Source organism: Scyliorhinus torazame, chromosome X, assembly GCF_047496885.1.
Source record: "Scyliorhinus torazame isolate Kashiwa2021f chromosome X, sScyTor2.1, whole genome shotgun sequence".
NCBI lineage: Eukaryota > Metazoa > Chordata > Chondrichthyes > Carcharhiniformes > Scyliorhinidae > Scyliorhinus > Scyliorhinus torazame.
Window position 1 is genome coordinate 35,496,182 of NC_092738.1, and position 21,662 is coordinate 35,517,843.

At 48.3% G+C, this 21,662-nt stretch overlaps 1 protein-coding gene across 1 annotated transcript in view; it reads left to right on the forward strand.

Moving 5' to 3' along the window:
• LOC140405515 (tumor necrosis factor receptor superfamily member 5-like) overlaps positions 1–14,547 on the forward strand; it is a 50,865-nt gene extending 36,318 nt beyond the window's left edge. The window contains exons 8-9 of the mRNA XM_072494057.1: positions 442–592; positions 7,417–14,547. Of these exons, the coding sequence (XP_072350158.1) occupies positions 442–592; positions 7,417–7,490 (225 nt within the window). The 3' untranslated portion in view covers positions 7,491–14,547. The remainder of the gene's footprint in view (positions 1–441; positions 593–7,416) is intronic.
• The last annotated feature ends 7,115 nt before the right edge of the window (positions 14,548–21,662 follow it).

The window sequence follows — 21,662 nt, forward strand, 5'->3', positions numbered from 1 at the left end:
AGCGTCACCCCCAGCTCTTCCTCCCATCTCGCTTTAACCCCCTCCATGGACACCCCATCCTCCTCCAAAATCCTCCCGTAAATCACCAAGACGACCCCCTCACTGCCTCCAGATCTCCAGTGTGGCCACCACCACTGGACACACCGAGTACTTCCCTGGGGCCATCGGGAGCGGCGCCGTTGCCAGCACCCGCAACCCCGACCCCCTGCAACAGCCCACCGCTTAACAGTGGGGTTAAATTGAATTTTATGATCAGAATTGGTCAGCTTGACACAGCACTGTTCACAAAGCAGAACGAGCATCCTCACCAACAGCCACTGTGAGGAAACCAATATTGACTGAAAGAGAGAGGTGGCGATAATGGAGGCTGATTTAATGACAGCCTTGAATTTATTTATAGATTGTGGAGTTGTTGCTTTAACTCAGTCTGTTCTCACATAGGAGACCAATGGTGTAGTTAACCAGCAACCGGTGCAGGAACAGGGGTCTGCAGATTATTTGCCTGTTTCAGGAGAAGAGTCATCAATTGGCACCGGCCACAACTTTGCAAACTGCAAACAGACCAATGGACTCACACTGAATGAAAAAGATGGTAAGTACTCAGCCTTTCCAGTATAACTGCATGTCGGCAACGAGTGAAGGCGTAACAGGCATCCCTCCCGGTCTACAGCAGTTCCCAGATGTATCTGCATAACCCTGAATCTCCCGTCCTCAGCACAAGTGTTTGGCACTGTGGCTTCACGGCGCCAGGATCCCAGGTTCGATTCCCCGCTGGGACACTGTGCGGAGTCTGCACGTTCTCCCTGTGTCTGCGTGGGTTTCCTCCCACAGCCCAAAGACGTGCAGGTTAGGTGGATTGGCCATGATCAATTGCCCTTAGTGACCAAAATGGTTAGGAGGGGTTATTGGGTTATGGGGATAGGGTGGAAGTGAGGGCTGAAGTGGGTCGGTGCAGACTCGATGGGCCGAATGGCCTCCTGCACTATGTTATATGTTCAGTGTGGTTATGATATTGGACAGGAATGAGTCGCAGACACAAATGCAACTTGTAAGGTTTGGCACGGTAGCTACACTGAGATATGGCTGCAAGCCATTCAAGGCTAGGATAGAAATACACCAGGTTATACGGTAGAATTAGGAAACAGAAGACTGTTGTGGGAGTTAGGGGAGACACTGAAAAGCTGCATTTCAAAGGAGCAGTCTCCAAGTGAGCTGGTGAGTATGTTGAATATGCTGATGAATATGTTGCTTGAGAGATAATAATAATAATCGCTTATTGTCACAAGTAGGCTTCAATGAAGTTACTGTGAAAAGCCCCTAGTCGCCACATTCCGGCGCCTGTTCGGGGAGGCTGGTGCAAGAGGGAGGGCTTTAGACCCCTGAGACATTGGGACCACTTCTAGGATTTGGGAGGATGTGTGGGTAATAAGACCAGAAGATGTAGGTAGAACCAGGAGTAGGCCATTCGGCCCATCAAGTCTGTGCCGCCATTCAATGAGATTGCGACCGATTTGATGTGATTTTTTAAAAAATAAATTTACAGTATCCAATTATTTTTTTCCAAGGGGCAATTTAGCATGGCCAATCCACCTACCCTGCACATCTTTGGGCTGTGGGGGTGAGACCCACGCGGACATCGGGAGAATGTGCAAAATCCACACGGGACAGTGACCCGTGTCCTCAGCGTCGTAGGCAGCAGTGCTAACCACTGCGCCGCCATTGCCAGACATATGATCTGATGTGATAATCCTCTACTCCACCTTGCCGTCTTATCCCCACAACCCTTGATTCACTTACGATACAAGCTGGACAAGATTGCACGATCTTCACATGGTGATTTATTAGTGCTGTGGAGGACGGTTTGAACAAGCTTGGCAGGGGGTTGGGAGCCTGAGATTAGGCTCAGAGGAGCGAGAAGAAAAGTTGGGAATGGAAAGCTGAAAATTAGTCCGCACCTTTGGAGGGCAGAAGAAACAAAAGGCTAAAAATAGATAACAAGGAATCTGATAGAGCTAAATGGTACATACTTCATTGCAAGAGTAAATAAAGTCATCATAGTCCCAGATGACCATAGGCTGCTTTCCCCTTTGAGGGGGGGTGCTGACTGGTGGTGATTTAACCTGAGGATCACCACACCTCAGAACAGAGAACATAACAGCGCAGTACAGGCCCTTCGGCCCTCGATGTTGCGCCGACCTGTGAAACCACTCTAAAGCCCATCTACACTATTCCCATAATCGTCCATATGTCTATCCAATGACCATTTGAATGCCCTTCGTGTTGGCGAGTCCACTACTGTTGCAGGCAGGGCATTCCACGCCCTTACTACTCTCTGAGTAAAGAACCTACCTCTGACATCTATCTTATATCTATCTTCCCTCAATTTAAAGCTATGTCCCCTTGTGCTAGACATCACCATCCGAGGAAAAAGGCTCTCGCTGTCCACCCTATCCAATCCTCTGATCATCTTGTATGCCTCAATTAAGTCACCTCTTAACCTTCTTCTCTCTAACGAAAACAGCCTCAAGTCCCTCAGCCTTTCCTCATAAGATCTTCCCTCCATACCAGGCAACATTCTGGTAAATCTCCTCTGCACCCTTTCCAATGCTTCCACATCCTTCCTATAATGCGGCGACCAGAACTGCACGCAATACTCCAAATGCGGCCGCACCAGAGTTTTGTACAGCTGCAACATGACCTCATGGCTCCGAAACTCAATCCCCCTACCAATAAAAGCTAACACACCACACGCCTTCTTAACAACCCTCTCAACCTGGGTGGCAACTTTCAGGGATCTATGTACATGGACACCAAGATCTCTCTGCTCATCCACACTGCCAAGAATCTTACCATTAGCCAGTACTCTGTCTTCCTGTTATTCCTTCCAAAATGAATCACCTCACACTTTTATGCATTAAACTCCATTTGCCACCTCTCAGCCCAGCGCTGCAGCTTATCTATGTCCCTCTGTAACTTGTAACATCCTTCTGCACTGTCCACAACTCCACCGACTTTAGTGTCATCTGCAAATTTACTCACCCATCCTTCTAGGCCCTCCTCCAGGTCATTTATAAAAATGACAAACAGCAGTGGCCCCAAAACAGATCCTTGTGGTACACCACTAGTAACTGGACTCCAATCTGAACACTTCCCATCAACCACCACCCTTTGTCTTCTTCCAGCTAGCCAATTTCTGACCCAAACTGCTAAATCACCCTGAATCCCATGCCTCCCTATTTTCTGCAGTAGCCTACCGTGGGGAACCTTCTCAAACGCTTTACTGAAATCCATATACACCACATCAACTGCTTTACCCTCATCCACCTGTTTGGTCACCTTCTCAAAGAACTCAATAAGGTTTGTGAGGCATGACCTATCCTTCACAAAACCGCGTTGACTATCTCTAATCAAATTATTCCTTTCCAGATGATTATACACCCTATCTCTTATAAACCTTTCCAAGATTTTGCCCACAACAGAAGTAAGGCTCACTGGTCTAGTTAGCGGGGTTGTCTCTACTCCCCTTCTTGAATAAGGGGACAACATTTGCTATCCTCCAGTCTTCTGGCACTATTCCTGTAGACAAAGATGACTTAAAGATCCAAGCCAAAGGCTCAGCAATCGCCTCCCTAGCTTCCCAGAGAATCCTAGGATAAATCCCATCCGGCCCAGGGGACATTATCTATTTTCACACTTTCCAGAATTGCTAACACCTCCTCCTTCTGAACCTCAAGCCCTTCTAGTCTAGTAGCCTGAATCTCCGTATTCTCCTCGACGACATTGTCTTTTTCCTGTGTGAATACTGACAAAAAATATTCATTTAGCACCTCTCCTATCTCCTCGGACTCCAAGCACAACTTCCCACTACTGTCCTTGACTGGCCCTACTCTTACCCTAGTCATTCTTTTATTCCTGACATATCTATAGAAAGCTTTAGGGTTATCCTTGATCCTACCTGCCAAAGACTTCTCATGTCCCCTCCTGGCTCTTCTTAGCTCTCTCTTTAGGTCCTTCCTAGCTTACTTGTAACTCTCGAGCGCCCTAACTGAACCTTCATGTCTCACCTTTACATAAGCCTCCTTCTTCCTCTTGACTGCTTTAGTAAACCACGGTTCCCTTGTTCGACCACTTCCTCCCTGCCTGACAGGTACATACTTATCAAGGACACGCAGTAGCTGTTCCTTGAACAAGCTCCACATTTCCATTGTGCCCATCCCCTGCAGTTTTCCTCTCCATCCGATGCATCCTAAGTCTTGCCTCATTGCATCATAATTGCCTTTCCCCCAGATATAACTCTTGTCCTGCGGTATATACCTATCCCTTTCCATCACTAAAATAAACATAATCAAACACCTCAGGCAGTCATGTCTCCAGTCATGTCCTTCCTGTAATGTGGTGACCAGAACTGTACACAATACTCCAGTTGTAGCCTCACCAGTGTTTTGTACAATTCCAACATTATCGCCTTACTTTTATATTCTATACCTCTGCCAATGAAGGCGAGCATTCCATAAGCTTTCTTAACAACCTTGTCTACTTGAACTGCTGCCTTTAGGGTCCTGTGTACCTGCACGCCAAGATCTTTCACTTCATCTACCCCTCTTAGTATATTCCCATTTATTGTGTCCTCCCTATAACTGTTTGACCTCCCTAAATGCATGACCTCTGTCTTAAATTCCATCTGCCACTTTGTCAGCCACTCCACCAACCCATCTATATCATTTTCGAGATTATAACTATCCTCTACACAGCCCACCACTTGGCCAATTGTTGTGTCATCTGCAAATATCCCAATCGTGCTTGGGTTGGTTGGTGCAAGTTACACATGTCACTCCGCTGCTTCAGAAAGGTGAGAGAGGAGAACCAGGAAATGATAGATATCTGGGATTGAATTCTCATTTGGCAGACTATGTTCTCCCGCCGGAGCTGAATCGGCGGCTGACATGCGCTCGCACTGGGAGCGAGAATCCAGAGGGGATTCACTATCCCCAGCCCTGCAAATTTACGGATGGTTGGAATTGCAAGGGATTCCCTCGCGAATCCCACTATGGGGACGGCAATTGAGCGGGCGGGCCAATAGCGAGATCCGGCAGCTGGCCTCCCTTACCCCTTGCAAGGCAATTACAGAACTCGCACCAACGATCCCCCATAACACAGTCTCCCCATCATAGATCCCCCCGAAAAGAGAGCCCCTCCCACCAGTGATCCCCCAAAAAGACAACATCCCGACCGAAGTCCCCCCAAAGCACAGTCCCCCACCAGAGAGCCCCCCCCCCCCCCCGTAACAGAGCCCCCTGCATGGAAGCTAGAGGGCAGTCCAGACTGAACCAGTGAAAAAAATCACTGCTTTGACACTCTCCTTCCCCACACCTCCTGGCGCATGCAGAGAAAGAAGCACCTGAAAATTCCAAGAAAGTTGAAACACCCTCATATCTTTGCAAGGCTTTCATTAACATCAATGGGAGTTGATTGCACTAGGCTGTGAAATCTGGCACACAGCCAGCATGTTTGGATTGTTTAATTTAACTTCCCTTCATGCTTGAATGGATCTCGGGTACCCTGCTGTGTAACTAACCACAATGTTTGTAAACATCTAGCCAAAAATGACAGCTCCTGGACTACATCAAAACCGGTTAAGTGCTCTTCCTTTCACTTTTTCTCTGCAGAAAGCACTTAACTCCTTTTGATACACTGGGCTTTCATACTGTACTTCACACACTGGGTCTGGGTACAGTGGGTTATCACACTGTCTTTCACACTCTGGGACTGTGTACAGTGGGTTATCACACTGTCCTTTCACACTCTGGGACTGGGTACAGTGGGTTATCACACTGTCCTTTCACACTCTGGGACTGGGTACAGTGGGTTATCGCACTGTCCTTTCACACTCTGGGACTGGGTACAGTGGGTTATCACACTGTCCTTTCACACTCTGGGACTGGGTACAGTGGGTTATCACACTGTCCTTTCACACTCTGGGACTGGGTACAGTGGGTTATCACACTGTCCTTTCACACTCTGGGACTGGGTACAGTGGGTTATCACACTGTCCTTTCACACTCTGGGACTGGGTACAGTGGGTTATCACACTGTCCTTTCACACTCTGGGACAGGGTACAGTGGGTTATCTAACTGTCCTTTCACACTCTGGGACTGGGTACAGTGGGTTATCACACTGTCCTTTCACACTCTGGGACTGGGTACAGTGGGTTATCACACTGTCCTTTCACTCTCTGGGACTGGGTACAGTGGGTTATCACACTGTCCTTTCGCACTCTGGGACTGGGTACAGTGGGTTATCACACTGTCCTTTCACACTCTGGGACTGGGTACAGTGGGATATCACACTGTCCTTTCACACTCTGGGACTGGGCACAGTGGGTTATCACATTGTCCTTTCACACTCTGGGACTGGGTACAGTGGGTTATCACACTGTCCTTTCACACTCTGGGACTGGGCACAGTGGGTTATCACACTGTCCTTTCACACTCTGGGACTGGGTACAGTGGGTTATCACACTGTCCTTTCACACTCTGGGACTGGGTACAGTGGGTTATCGCACTGTCCTTTCACACTCTGGGACTGGGTACAGTGGGTTATCACACTGTCCTTTCACACTCTGGGACTGGGTGCAGTGGGTTATCACACTGTCCTTTCACACGCTGGGACTGGGTACAGTGGGTTATCACACTGTCCTTTCACACGCTGGGACTGGGTACAGTGGGTTATCACACTGTCCTTTCACACTCTGGGACTGGGTACAGTGGGTATCACATTGTCCTTTCACACTCTGGGACTGGGTACAGTGGGTTATCACACTGTCCTTTCACACTCTGGGACTGGGTACAGTGGGTTATCGCACTGTCCTTTCACACTCTGGGACTGGGTACAGTGGGTTATCGCACTGTCCTTTCACACTCTGGGACTGGGGACAGTGGGTTATCGCACTGTCCTTTCACACTCTGGGACTGGGCACAGTGGGTTATCACATTGTCCTTTCACACTCTGGGACTGGGTACAGTGGGTTATCGCACTGTCCTTTCACACTCTGGGACTGGGCACAGTGGGTTATCACACTGTCCTTTCACACTCTGGGACTGGGTACAGTGGGTTATCGCACTGTCCTTTCACACTCTGGGACTGGGTGCAGTGGGTTATCACACTGTCCTTTCACACGCTGGGACTGGGTACAGTGGGTTATCACACTGTCCTTTCACACGCTGGGACTGGGTACAGTGGGTTATCACACTGTCCTTTCACACTCTGGGACTGGGTACAGTGGGTTATCACACTGTCCTTTCACACTCTGGGACTGGGTACAGTGGGTTATCACACTGTCCTTTCACACTCTGGGACTGAATAATTGTTCATTTGTTCTTTCTGAAATTTAACTCTTTCTATTTCAATCATAATAGGTGAAGAACAAGTGGTGGATTTGGGAACTCTCGTCTCGCAAAAAAGCTCTGTGGTGATGTTTTCATCAAATTGAAGGCGCCGCCTCACCCTTCACCCCATCCACAATAAAAGTCACCTTCCTGATCCTGAGCAGTTGCATCGTACCAGCTATCAAAAACAAGTGTCTAAAATTGTTGTTTCTAAGCTAAGAGGCTGGATGTTCCGGTATGAATGAAGAGGTGGGTTCCGGCCGCGCGACAACGCAGAATCGCCGAGCAGAAACTTATAGCCAAGTTCCGCACACATGAGTGCGGCCTCAACCGGGACCTGGGATTCATGTCACATTACATTCATCCCCCACCATCTGGCCTGCAAAATCCTACCAACTGTCCTGGCTTGAGACAATTCACAACTCCTTAACCTGGGGTTACCCCATCTCTGGCTCTGTAAAGATTTAATCACCTGCTAATGCTCGCATTCCAAGCATTGTTTGGCATCTTTGAATTTGTCATAATATATGTGTTTCTGGAACAGACCTCTTCATTCACCTGAGGAAGGAGCTGCGCTCCGAAAGCTAGTGACATCGAAACAAACCTGTTGGACTTTAACCTGGTGTTGTAAGACATCCTCTAAAGGACCAATGTTTACCTTAGCCACTCTTTTTCATTTTATATATTTGTTGAATATTTTGCTAATTGTAATATTCTGAGCTAGTTTACTCTCATAATCTATCTTACTCTTCTTTATAGCTTTTTTCGTGGCTTTCTGTTGACTTTTAAAGATTTCCCAATCCTCTAGTTTCCTACTAAGCTTTGCCACTTTGTATGCATTTTCTTTGAATTTGATACCCTCCTTTAGTTCCTCAGATAATGGCTGATTATCCCTTCCTTTTCACTGGTATTTTTGCTAGTTGTCTTAAGTCGGGGTGTTAATTTATTATTTAGGTACGGGGGGAGGGGTTTGGGGGTTGCTTTTTTAGATTGTGTTTTGTACTTAACCCTGTTGGGTTCTTTTTTCTTTCTCATTTTGTTATTGATATTTTATGAAAACCTTTAATAAAAATTATTTTTTAAAAAAATTTTTTAAAAATTGGCCCACCACAAAGTCTTTGCTCCCCATTTACCCTCGCCAACTCTTCCCTCATCCCATTGTAGTCTCCTTTGTTTAAGCACAAGACACTGGTGTTGGATTTTTCCTTCTCACACTCCATATCTGTATTTTAAATTCAACCATACTGTGATCGCTCCTTCCGAGAGGATCCTTTCTAGGTCCTCTCCTGCCATAGTCTCCTTGCCAACAATTATCCCGCTTGTGGCAGGATTCTCTGCTCCCGCCACTTATCAAGGGGATTGAAGCCACCCCACCCCACCGGGAAACCCATGAGCTGGGGTGCACCACTGGCAGGAACAGAGAATCCCGACGACCAAGGAATTCCAGCCAAGAGTTCATTCCATGGCATTTTTAAAAATATTGTCGCTAATATGAAGTTTCATAATTCATATTCACAGCTGTACTGCGGGAGGACACCTCAGAGGGCAGTGAGGCTATATGGGTAGAGATCGGGAATAAGAAGGGTGCAGTCACAATGTTGGGGGTTTACTACAGGCCTCCCAACAGCCAGCAGGAGATAGAGGAGCAGATAGGTAGACAGATTTTGGAAAAGAGTTAAAAACAACAGGATTGTGGTGATGGGAGACTTCAACTTCCCCAATATTGACTGGGACTCACTTAGTGCCAGGGGCTTAGACGGGGCGGAGTTTGTAAGGAGCATCCAGGAGGGCTTCTTAATACAATATGTAGACAGTCCAACTAGGGAAGGGGCAGTACTGGACCTGGTATTGGGGAATGAGCCCGGCCAGGTGGTAGATGTTTCAGTAGGGGAGCATTTCGGTAACAGTGACCACAATTCAATAAGTTTTAAAGTACTGGTGGACAAGGATAAGAGTGGTCCTAGGATGAATGTGCTAAATTGGGGGAAGGCTAATTATAACAATATTAGGCGGGAACTGAAGAACATAGATTGGGGGCGGATGTTTGAGGGCAAATCAACATCTGACATGTGGGAGGCTTTCAAGTGTCAGTTGAAAGGAATTCAGGACCGGCATGTTCCTGTGAGGAAGAAGGATAAATACGGCAATTTTTGGGAACCTTGGATAACGAGAGATATTGTAGGCCTCGTCAAAAAGAAAAAGGAGGCATTTGTCAGGGCTAAAAGGCTGGGAACAGACGAAGCCTGCGTGGAATATAAGGAAAGTAGGAAGGAACTTAAGCAAGGAGTCAGGAGGGCTAGAAGGGGTCACGAAAAGTCATTGGCAAATAGGGTTAAGGAAACTCCCAAGGCTTTTTACACGTACATAAAAAGCAAGAGGGTAGCCAGGGAAAGGGTTGGCCCACTGAAGGATAGGCAAGGGAATCTATGTGTGGAGCCAGAGGAAATGGGCGAGGTACTAAATGAATACTTTGCATCAGTATTCACCAAAGAGAAGAAATTGGTAGATGTTGAGTCTGGAGAAGGGTGTGTAGATAGCCTGGGTCACATTGAGATCCAAAAAGACGAGGTGTTGGGTGTCTTAAAAAATATGAAGGTAGATAAGTCCCCAGGGCCTGATGGGATCTACCCCAGAATACTGAAGGAGGCTGGAGAGGAAATTGCTGAGGCCTTGACAGAAATCTTTGGATCCTCACTGTCTTCAGGGGATGTCCTGGAGGACTGGAGAATAGCCAATGTTGTTCCTCTGTTTAAGAAGGGTAGCAAGGATAATCCCGGGAACTACAGGCCGGTGAGCCTTACTTCAGTGGTAGGGAAATTACTGGAGATAATTCTTCGAGACAGGATCTACTCCCATTTGGAAGCAAATGGACGTATTAGTGAGAGGCAGCATGGTTTTGTGAAGGGGAGGTCGTGTCTCACTAACTTGATAGAGTTTTTCGAGGAGGTCACTAAGATGATTGATGCAGGTAGGGCAGTGGATGTCTATATGGACTTCAGTAAGGCCTTTGACAAGGTCCCTCATGGTAGACTAGTACAAAAGGTGAAGTCACACGGGATCAGGGGTGAGCTGGCAAGGTGGATACAGAACTGGCTAGGTCATAGAAGGCAGAGAGTAGCAATGGAAGGATGCTTTTCTAATTGGAGGGCTGTGACCAGTGGTGTTCCACAGGGATCAGTGCTGGGACCTTTGCTCTTTGTAGTATATATAAATGATTTGGAGGAAAATGTAACTGGTCTGATTAGTAAGTTTGCAGACGACACAAAGGTTGGTGGAATTGCGGATAGCGATGAGGACTGTCAGAGGATACAGCAGGATTTAGATCGGTTGGAGACTTGGGCGGCGAGATGGCAGATGGAGTTTAATCCGGACAAATGTGAGGTAATGCATTTTGGAAGGTCTAATGCAGGTAGGGAATATACAGTGAATGGTAGAACCCTCAAGAGTATTGAAAGTCAAAGAGATCTAGGAGTACAGGTCCACAGGTCATTGAAAGGGGCAACACGGGTGGAGAAGGTAGTCAAGAAGGCATACGGCATGCTTGCCTTCATTGGCCGGGGCATTGAGTATAAGAATTGGCAAGTCATGTTGCAGCTGTATAGAACCTTAGGCCACACTTGGGGTATAGTGTTCAATTCTGGTTGCCACACTACCAGAAGGATGTGGAGGCTTTAGAGAGAGTGCAGAAGAGATTTACCAGAATGTTGCCTGGTATGGAGGGCATTAGCTATGAGGAGCGGTTGAATGAACTCAGTTTGTTCTCACTGGAACGAAGGAGGTTGAGGGGAGACCTGATAGAGGTCTACAAAATTATGAGGGGCATAGACAGAGTGGATAGTCAGAGGCTTTTCCCCAGGGTAGAGGGGTCAATTACTAGGGGGCATAGGTTTAGAGTAGATGGACGAGGCAAGTTTTTTTACACAGAGGGTAGTGGGTGCCTGGAACTCGCTACCGGAGGAGGTGGTGGAAGCAGGGACGATAGTGACATTTAAGGGGCATCTTGACAAATACATGAATAGGATGGGAATAGAGGGATATGGACCCAGGAAGTGTAGAAGATTGTAGTTTAGTCGGGCAGCATGGTCGGCCTGTTCCTGTGCTGTACATTTCTTTGTTCTTCGTTCTTGTTCATATGTTTTTAGAAAATAAATTTTAGATTGTGAACTGGAATTTTTTTGATGGAAACCAATGGAAACACTAACTTCGGAAACTGGTAAACACCTGATCTGGATGCAAATCAAGCACATTCAGTTAATTATGGTTAAATAAGCCCATGTTTATTCAATAAGGTCAGAGTTGATCGTGGAAGCGCGTTAAACAATGAATGACTCATTTTTGACTTTGGGTGGAGTCTTTGATGAATGTAGAAATTTCAGATATATTGTATGATATGTATTTGGTGCAGGAAGGGTTAAAAGCCTGGATTAGTGTGTATAACTGCTGCAGCCATGTTTGTAAAAATCCTGATTTGAAAGATAATGTTTTTTTGAGCCAGAGGTGCAATTAAAGCATCCTAAAAGTTTGGCTAATAGATTTTTATTTATATTAAGAGGGTTACCTGGGGAATAGATAATTAGCGACAATATGTTGAGCTTAGTAAGATGATGTAGTTAATAGGAGAAGCCAGGGGCTGAAGCAGTCTCTAATTGAGTTTAGTTTTAGATTGGGATGTGAACAGAAGACAAGCAGCCGTTCTCAATGTAGTTCAGTTAAAGATATGTCTGTGGACAAACTGGCAGTTCCTTTCCAAGCAGTTCAGTTAAAGATTTGACTGGTGACAGACCAGAATCAGTTGATCTTAACACAGAGTTAAAGAATGACAGTTTAAACAGTAAGTTGAGACAGGCCTAGTGTCCTCGGCCCGACCATCTTCAGCTGCTTCATCAATGACCTTCCTTCCATCATAAGGTCAGTAGTGGGGATGTTTGTGGATGACTGCACAATGTTCAGCACCATTCGCGACTCCTCAGATACTGAAGCAGTCCCTGTCCAAATGCAGCGAGACCTGGACAATATCCAGGCTTGGGCTGACAAGTGGCAAGTTACATTTGTGCCACACAAGTGCCAGGCAATAACCGTCTCCTACAAGAGAGGATCTAACCACCGACCCTTGACATTCAATGGTGTTACCATCGTTGAATCCGCCACAATCAACATCCTGGGGGTTACCATTGATCAGAAACTGAACTGGACCCAGCCACATTAATCCTGTGGCTACCAGAGCAGGTCAGAGACTGGGAATCCTGCGGAGAGTAACTCACCTCCTGACCCCCCCCCCCCCCCCAAGCCTGTCCACCATCTACAAGGCACAAGTCAGGAATGTGATGGAATACTCTCCACTTGCCTGGATGAGTCCAGCTCCACAACAACACTCAAGAAGCTCGACACCATCCAGGACAAAGCAGCCCCGCTTCATTGCTCCTCCTTCCACAAACATTCACTCCCTCCACCACTGACGCACAGTAGCAGCCGTGTGTACCATCTTCAAGATGCGCTGCAGTAACTCAAAAGGTTCCTTAGACAGCACCTTCCAAACCCACGACCACTGCCATCTAGAAGGACAAGAGCAGCAGATACCTGGGAACCCCACCACCTGGAGGTTCCCCTCCAAGTCACTCACCACCCTGACTTGGAAATATATCGGCCGTTCCTTCACTGTCGCTGGGGCAACATCCTGGAACTCCCTACCTCCTACCTAACAGCACAGTGGGTGTACCTACACCTCAAGGACTGCAGCAAGAAGGCAACTCACCACCACCTTCGAATGGGTAACTAGGGATGGGCAATAAATGCTGGCCTAACCAGTGATGCCCAATCCTGTAAATGAATATTTTAAAAGGCAAAAACCAGCAGCTGGTTCCTGAATATCGCTTTCTCAAAGTGCCGTGTCCAAGACATTTCCTTACAGCAAGTATTCCTGCATGCTAACTATTTAAATGTGGCCTGTGACTTGAAATGGTTGTGTTTGAGGGGGAGTAAAGATAGCAGTTAAGGGTTATTGTGTCAGTGTATTGATTAGCATTGTTTAAGGGGTAATTGTAAACTATTTTTTTGTGTGATGTTAAAGCTATTTAAAACTATGTTGGGAATAAAGTTTGTTTTAAAATACCATATCCCTATTTTGCGTGCAATCACTCCCGGAGTGAGGTATCCTTTCCTCACAGTCTTATATATAATTAAAATAAAATGTTGGGGGTTCTGTTCAATATCCCAGCAACTGGCGGGGTCTGGTCCAGGATTGTAATAAGTCCTGAAGCCTGTGTGTAAGACAAAAGTGGTGTGTTCGTCTGGAGAATAGCTGGAATACTGAGGAGAATTAAAGTGAATTCTGGAGAGCTGTGGATTACCTGTGGGTTGGTCCCAGGAAAAGAAAGAATGAACGTTTAAGATTCTTATAACATATAAAGGGGAAAGTAAAATACGGAACTAGATTTTGTCAAGCTTATGGAGGTTTGACTGGTTTAATGGGACTTGAGCGCGAGAGCCAGAAATCCTGCAAAGGACAAACATCAATAAGAAAGGTGTGAAGGCAGGTGGATTCAGACGTTTATGAACCAAGGGTGCTAGGAAAACCGATGTAAGAATTTACATAAAGTAAAGAAATATGTGGTTTGAAGTGGCTGTTGTATTTCAAAGGGAACATATAAATGAAAATGTGATGAATGTAGGCATTTTTTATATATATTGTATTGTGTCGCAGTAATTCTATTAAAATAACTTAGATTAAGGTATTCAGATTATGGGCTGGATTCACTGGTCCCCCCGGTTAAAAGCTGGACCAGATGTGATGTCACCGATGGGAGGGACCTGGTCTGTTTTTAGTTTCGTTTTCAGCCCTGCCCTGTGTCAGTTTTAGTTTCATTTTGAGATTTCTGCTCTGGGTTCTGAGGAAAGGAGGTGTGTTTCTCAGGCTGACTTCTGAAAGCTTCTCTCCCAAGGACTCTGTGAATAAATCTGCAAGACACTGAGTGTTAACTTTATTCTTAAGTGGCATTTGAGCTGTGTCTGTGTGGATGTTGCTTAATTAAAAGCTTAGAAGTAGATGGGAAAGTGAGCTCAAAGACCTTTCATTCTTTTTAAGAACTGTTTAACTGTTTTCCCCTCTGATATTAGTGGGGCTACTCCTGTGTTACTAATAAAGTTTGTTTTAATATAAAAGATCCCTCGTTGTCAGTGGAATCACTCCTGGAGCGAAGTATCCTTTCATTATTCCATTCAGCGGGCTTCTGATGTTCACTGTTAGTTGTCTGCCCTTAGCAACGCCGGTCTAATCTTCCGCGATCACGTCTGGCACGCAGCGCTCCAGGCGCCTCGCCAGAGCTTTCGCTAGGACTTCAGCGTCAGTGTTCACGGGTGAGGTGGGTCTGTATGACCCACACTCCGTCGGGTTTTTGTCTCGTTTTGGGGATCAGTGAGATCGAGGCCTGGGCCAGTGTGGGTGGCAGGGTCCCCTTCGACAGTGAGTCATCAAACATCTGCCGCAGGGGCGGGGCCAGCGCTGCCGCAAATATTTTCTAACAATCTGCCGGAACACATCTGGTCCCAGTGACTTCCTGATCTCATCAAACCCTCACGGTCTTTCCAGCCAGTTTCTAGTCATTTCAGGTATATCCTGTCCGTCAAAAAACTGTTTCATCCCCGAGTCCCCTCCAGGGGCTCGGAGGTGTACAGGCCTCGGTAGAAGTTTGCAACGGCCTCATTGAACCTGGTTCAGCGCCTCTGTCCCTGACCTGTACTATTTATTTTGAGGCAGCCTGTTTCCTTAGTTGATGTGCCAGCAAGCGTCTGGCCTTGTCTCCATGTTCGTACTGGCAGAGCTGGTGGACTGCTTTCCTTCTGGAGAGCAGCATCTGCAGATTTTTCCTCTCCGCCAGCAGTTCCACGGTTTGGGCCGCGGAGTATCGCCGATCCGCCTCCAGTATGGAGTCAATCAGCCACTGCTTGGCTGCCCTTTCTCTCCTCTTCCTGAGGGCCCTGTAAGCTATGATTTCCCCCCTGATCAGTGCCTCCCAGAACGAGGGTGAGACCTCCCTGTTCTGGTTCCAGGTTACATACCCGTCGATGGCTTGATATTTTTTCACAGAATTCCTTATCAGCGAGAAGAACTGTGTCCAGCCTCCATTAGGGACGCCTCCATTAGGGCGCTGGGCCCGGCCTGTCTCCAGCCTCACATCCATGTAGTGTGACCTTGTGCATGTAGGAGAAGGAGAACTCCTTTTCCTTTGGGTAATTGAACCTCCAGGGGTCTCGTGCATTCCTGATATAGCTCTCGTCCTAGGGTTGCATCTTGTCTATTTTCGGGCCATACACGTAGCTAAAGTCTCCCCCACGCCCCCATGATGAGTCGGTGAGTGTCCAGGATTTTGGCCCTTGTTTCTTGACGAACTCCACGTCGTCCCAGTTTGGGGTGTATATGTTTATCAGAACTATCGGGGCCCCTTCCAGGGTCCTGCTGACCACAACAAATTGCCCCCGGGTCCATCATTGTAATCGTCGCTGTGAACTACTTTCTTGTTAACTAGTATGGCCACCCCCTTGCCTTCATGTCAAAGCATGCCCAAAGTGTTTGTCCAACCCAGCCCTTCCTTACCCTCAGTAGGTCCCTCCCTCTTCGGTGCATCTCTTCCAGGATGTCTACATCCACCCTCTCCCCCTCCTACTGTGGGGTCAGCCATATTCACCTTGTGGGCCTGGCCCTATTTGCCCAGGCTTGCCCTTGTTCTCAGGCCATTTAAGATGGCCGCTGTCTCCACATACGACCTGTTGTAACTAGCATTCTGCCCTCCCCTCCCTCCTCCCTGGTCTCTTTCCTGCCTCCCCTATTCCCATTCTCATCCCTATCACCCTTAATCTCCCCATAACTGCTGCTTTCCCCCCCCCCCCCCCCCCCCCCCGGCCCCCCAAGCACTCCCTCCCTCCTGGGAGGTGTGTCGAGATCCTCCCCCCTTCTCTGTACCTCCGTATACCAGCCTGCTCACTAGTGTAGAGGCTCCCTCCAACAATCGGATTCCCATTTCTAACCCCACCTAATCCCCTCTTTCCCTCCTCCCCCCCCCCCGTTCCACAACAGGGAATGTCCCTGTCCTTTCTGAATCATTAAAGTCCACGTTTCGACCATTGTCTATTACCGTTGCTTCCCAAGATAATTTTTCAGTCCGGGCAGTCGAAGTAGTACTTGCCCTGGTGGGTTACCCAATGTTTGGCAGGATAGAATATGCCAAACCACACCTTGCTCTTAAACAGTGTGGATTTGGCACCATTACATCCTGCCCAGCAAAGGTGTCGGAGCCAGGGAAGATAAACAAGGCATTTAGGGAGTACTACCGGCACTTTACGAGGTGGAATTTCCCCAGGTGGAGGAAGCAAAGAGGCGGGCGTTGGAGGAGCCCCTGGGGCTGAGGGAGGTGCTGGACAGTATCAGGGGTATGAAGTCAGGGAAGGCCCCGGGGCCGGTGGAATTCTATAAGGAGTTTGTGACAGACCTGGCACCACATTTGTTGGGGGTGTTTAATGAAGCGCTGGAGAAGGGGGAGCTGCCGGAGACGATGACTCAGGCAGTAATCACACTAATCCCCAAAAAGGGGAAGGATTCAGTAGAATGTGGGTCGTATAGGCCCATATCGCTGTTAAATACAGGTGTGAAAGTGCTCGCTAAGCTATTGGCAGGAAGGATGGAAGGTTGTGTCCGGGTGGTTGCGGAGGACCAAACAGTGGCACAGTGGTTAGCACTGTCGCTTCACATCTCCAGGGTCCCAGGTTCGATTCCCGGCTTGGGTCACTGTCTGCGGAGTCTGCATGTTCTCCCCGTGACTGCGTGGGTTTCCTCCGGGTGCTCCGGTTTCCTCCCACAGTCCAAAGATGTGCAGGGTAGGTGGATTGGCCATGCTAAATTGCCCTTAGTCTCCAAATGGGTTGGGTGGGGTAGCTGGGTTATGGGTATGGGATGGAGGTGTGGGCTTCAGTGGGGTGCTCTTTCCAAGAGCTGGTGCAGATTTGATGGGCTGAATGGCCTCCTTCTGCACTGTAAATTCTATGTCTATGTAAAAGGCAGGCAGCTCTCTAGCAATATAAGGAGGTTGTTAAATGTAGTCCGAGGGAGGATACCTTGGTAACGAGAGGGCAGTCACTATAATGGGGGTGTACTACAGGCCTCCCAACAGCCCACGGGAAGTTGAACAGATATGTAAGCAGATTCTGGATAGATGTAGAAATAATAGGATTGTTGTAGTGGGAGGCTTTAATTTTCCTCATATTGACTGGAAAATTTGTTCAGTATGTCCAGGAAGGTTTTTTGGAACAATATGTGGATCATCTGACTATAGAGGGGGCTATACCAGACCTAGTACTAGGGATCGAGCCCGGCCAGGTCATCAAAATTGCAGTGGAAAAACATGTGGCGAACAGTGACCCCAATTCCGTAAGCTTTCGAATACTCACGGAAAAGGACGAGTCTTGTCCAGGGGTTAAGGTGCTAAATTGGGGGAAGGCTAACTACAACCAGATTAGGCAGGATTTGGAGGCTGTTGATTGGGAGAGGCTGTTTGAGGGTAAATCTACATTTGACATGTGGGAGTCATTTAGGAGCAGTTGATGGGAGTGCAGGACAGGCATGTGCCGGTAAAAAGGAAGGACAGGAAAGGCAGGTTAGGAAATGTCCTTGGCAGACAGGACTAAGGAGAATCCCAAGGCATTTTATACTATATTAGGAACAAGAGGATAGCTAGAGAAAGAGTTGGTCCACTCAAGGACAAAGGAAGGAAATTATGTGTAGAACCAAAGGAAGTAGGTGAGATCCTAAATAAGTATTTTGTATCGGTATTCACAAAGGAGAGGGACATGTTGTTTGATGGAAGAAGTCGTTATTACGAGGGAGGGAGTGTTAGGTGTGTTAAAAAGCATTACGGCAGACAAATCCCCAGGGCCAGATGGCATCTATCCTAGATCACTGAGGGAGACAAGTGATGAAATCGCTGGGCCTCCAGCAGAAATATTTGTTTCCTCGTTGGCTACAGGTGAGATCTCAGAGGATTGGAGGACATCCAATGTTGTTTAAGAAGAGTTGCAAGGATAATCCGGGTAATTATAGGCCAGTGAGCTTGACGTCAGTGATAGTGAAATTGCTGGAAAAGTTTCTCAGAGATGCCATCTATGCACATTTGGAAGTGAATGGTCTTATTAGCGACAGACAGCATGGTTTTGTACGAGGGAGGTCATGTCTCACGAATTTAATTGAGTTTTTTGAGGAGGTGACAAAAATGATTGACGAGGGAAGGGCTGTGGATGTTGTCGACATGGACTTTAGTAAAGCATTTGACAAGGTCCCTCTTGGCAGGCTGGTGCAAAAGATTAGGTCACATGGGGTCAGGGGTGAACTCGCTGGATGGATTCAGAACTGGCTTGGCCATAGAAGACAGAGGGTAGCAGTGGAAGGGTGTTTTTCCGAATGGAGGTCTGTAACTAGTGATGTTCCACAGGGATCAGTTCTGGGACCTCTGCTCTTTGTAATATATATATAAATGACTTGGAAGAAAATGTCGCTGGTCTGATTAGCAAGTTTGCGGATGATACGAAGATTGCAGGAGTTGCGGATAGTGATGAAGATTGTCAGAGAATACAACAAGATAGGCTGCAAAATTGGGCAGAGAAATGGCAGATGGAATTTAACCCGGACAAATGCGAGGTGATGCATTTTGGTAGATCCAGTTCAGGTGGGAGCTAGAAAATAAATGGCAGAACCATCAGGAGCAGAGAGACCTGGGCGTGCAGGTCCACAGATCCTTAAAAGTAGCAGCACAGGTGGGAATGGTGGTGAAGAAAGCATACGGCATGCTTGCCTTCATAGGACGGGACATTGAGTTTAAAACCTCACAAATTATGTTAGCTATATAGAACATTGGTTAGCCCACATTTGGAATACTGTGTCCAATTCTGAACACAGCACCGAACTGGATCGGGCTCATCGGTCGTGGAGGCCTATACCAAAGGCAAGTGAGCTGCCAAGAGTAGTAACTCTGTGTTTCAGCAAGTATAGCGTGATGGAGAAAGTCCTGTGCTGGGCCAAGCAGAAGCGGGTGGTGCAGTGGGCTGGAGCTGGTATACGTGTATACCAGGACTTTACGGTGGAGCTGGCGAGGAGGCGGGCTGCCTTCAGCCGGGTGAAGAGGGCACTGTACATTAGCAAGGTGCAGTGCGGCATTGTATACCCAGCTAAGCTGAGGGTGACCTACAAATCCAAGGACTTTTATTTTGGGACAGCGGAAGCGGCGGAGGAGTTTGCGAAGGCAGAAGGACTGTGGCAGAATTGAGAAATGGGACTGAGAGCGGGTCGTGTACCAATATAGCCTCATGTAACTTTATTTTTCACTGAGTGTTGGTGTGTGTACTAAATGAGTCGACGCTGTATATTTGGACAAGGGAAGTATTGGGACTTTCATTTGCAATGATGGTTCTTTGGGGCTTGGGTGTGAATGCTGGGGTTGTGTGCTAAAGGGGATTTCTTAGTTTTTATGGGACCGGGCAAGGGGGAAGGAGACCTGGGCGGGGGCCTCCACGCTGGCCGGTTTAAGGTAGCCAGTGAACGGGAGTGAGGTGGGGAGAGGGTCTGCGACCATCGGAGCCTGGCAGAACAGGTTCCGGTGAGCCTAGCCAGGGTGGAAAGTTGGGGGAAGGTACCGAGGTTGGGGGGGAGGAGTTTACAAGAGGAAGTGGAGGGGAGGAGTCTGGGAGAGGGATTAGTTTTCAGATCGCTATGGAGAATGATAGTTCTGGCCCAAAAGTTAAAATTTTAAATTGGGGCAAGGCCAATTTTGAGGGTCTTGGGCCGAAACTTTCAAAAGTTGATTGGGGAGCCTGTTTACTGGCAAGGGGACAGCTGGTAAGTGGGAGGCTTTCAAAAGGGTGATAACTGGGGTTCAGGGTGAGCACATTCCTCTGAGTGAAGGGTAAGGCTGGGAGAAGGAGGGAACCCTGGATGATTCGGGATATTGAGGCCATGGTCAAAAGGAAGAAGGAGGCATATGACACGCATCGGCAGCTGGGATCAAAAGGATCCCTTGAAGAGGACAGGGCTTGTCGGAATAGAGTTAAGAGAGAAATCAGGAGGGCAAAAAGGGGACATATGATTGTCTTGGCAGATAAGACAAAGGAAAATCCAAAGAGCTTTTACAGATACATAAAGGGTGGCTCGGGAGAGGGTAGGGCCTCTTAAGGATCAACAAGGTCATCGATGTGCAGATCCACAAGGGATGGGAGAGGTTAAATAATGAATATTTCTCATCAGTATTTACTGTTGAGAAAGGCACGAATGGGAGGGAAATTGGGCAAATGAAAGTGATGTCTTGAGGAGTGTACATATTACGGGGGGAGGGGGGGGGATATGGGGGGAGGGGGGGGGATATGGGGGGAGGGGGGGGGATATGGGGGGAGGGGGGGGGATATGGGGGGAGGGGGGGGGATATGGGGGGAGGGGGGGGATATGGGGGGAGGGGGGGGATATGGGGGAGGGGGGGGATATGGGGGGAGGGGGGGGATAATGGGGGGAGGGGGGGAATATGGGGGGAGGGGGGGAATATGGGGGGAGGGGGGAATATGGGGGGAATATGGGGGGAGGGGGGGCATGGGGGGGAGGGGGGCATAGGGGGATTATGGGGGAGGGGGGGATATGGGGGAGGAGGGGATATGGGGGAGGCTCATCCTGCCTGCTCTGACGAGGTCGTTCACCTTCTTGTGGCACTGGGTGCCTGTCCGTGGTGTTAGGGCCACAGCGGTGACGGCCTCTGCCACTTCCCTCCACAGACGCCGGCTGTGGCGTGGGGCAACTCTGCGGCCGTGTCCGGGATACAGGGCGTCCCTCCTCTGCTCCACCGCGTCCAGGAGCGCCTCCACATCCCGTGACTCGAACCTCGGGGCTGAGCGACGGCCAGCCATCCAGTCGGGTGTTGCGGTCGGGTGTTGCGGTCGGGTGGGGGGGAGCAGCGCGGCCTTATGTGCCGTCACGCCGTGCGGCGCGTATGACGCTGCACGGCGTGAACCACTGCGCAAGCGCGGATCCCGTTACGTCGCTGCTAGCCCATTTCGGGCCGGAGACTATCGACCCATTTTTCCAACGTGACGCAAGTCGGATTTGCGCCATTGTTTGCGCCGATCGGCGGACTTTCCGCCGATAACGGAGAATTTCGCCCCATGTCTCACCAATTTGATTGAGTTTTTTGAAGGGGTAGCCAAGAAGGTGTCTACATGGACTTTAGCAAGGTACCGCATGGTAGGTTGTTGCAAAA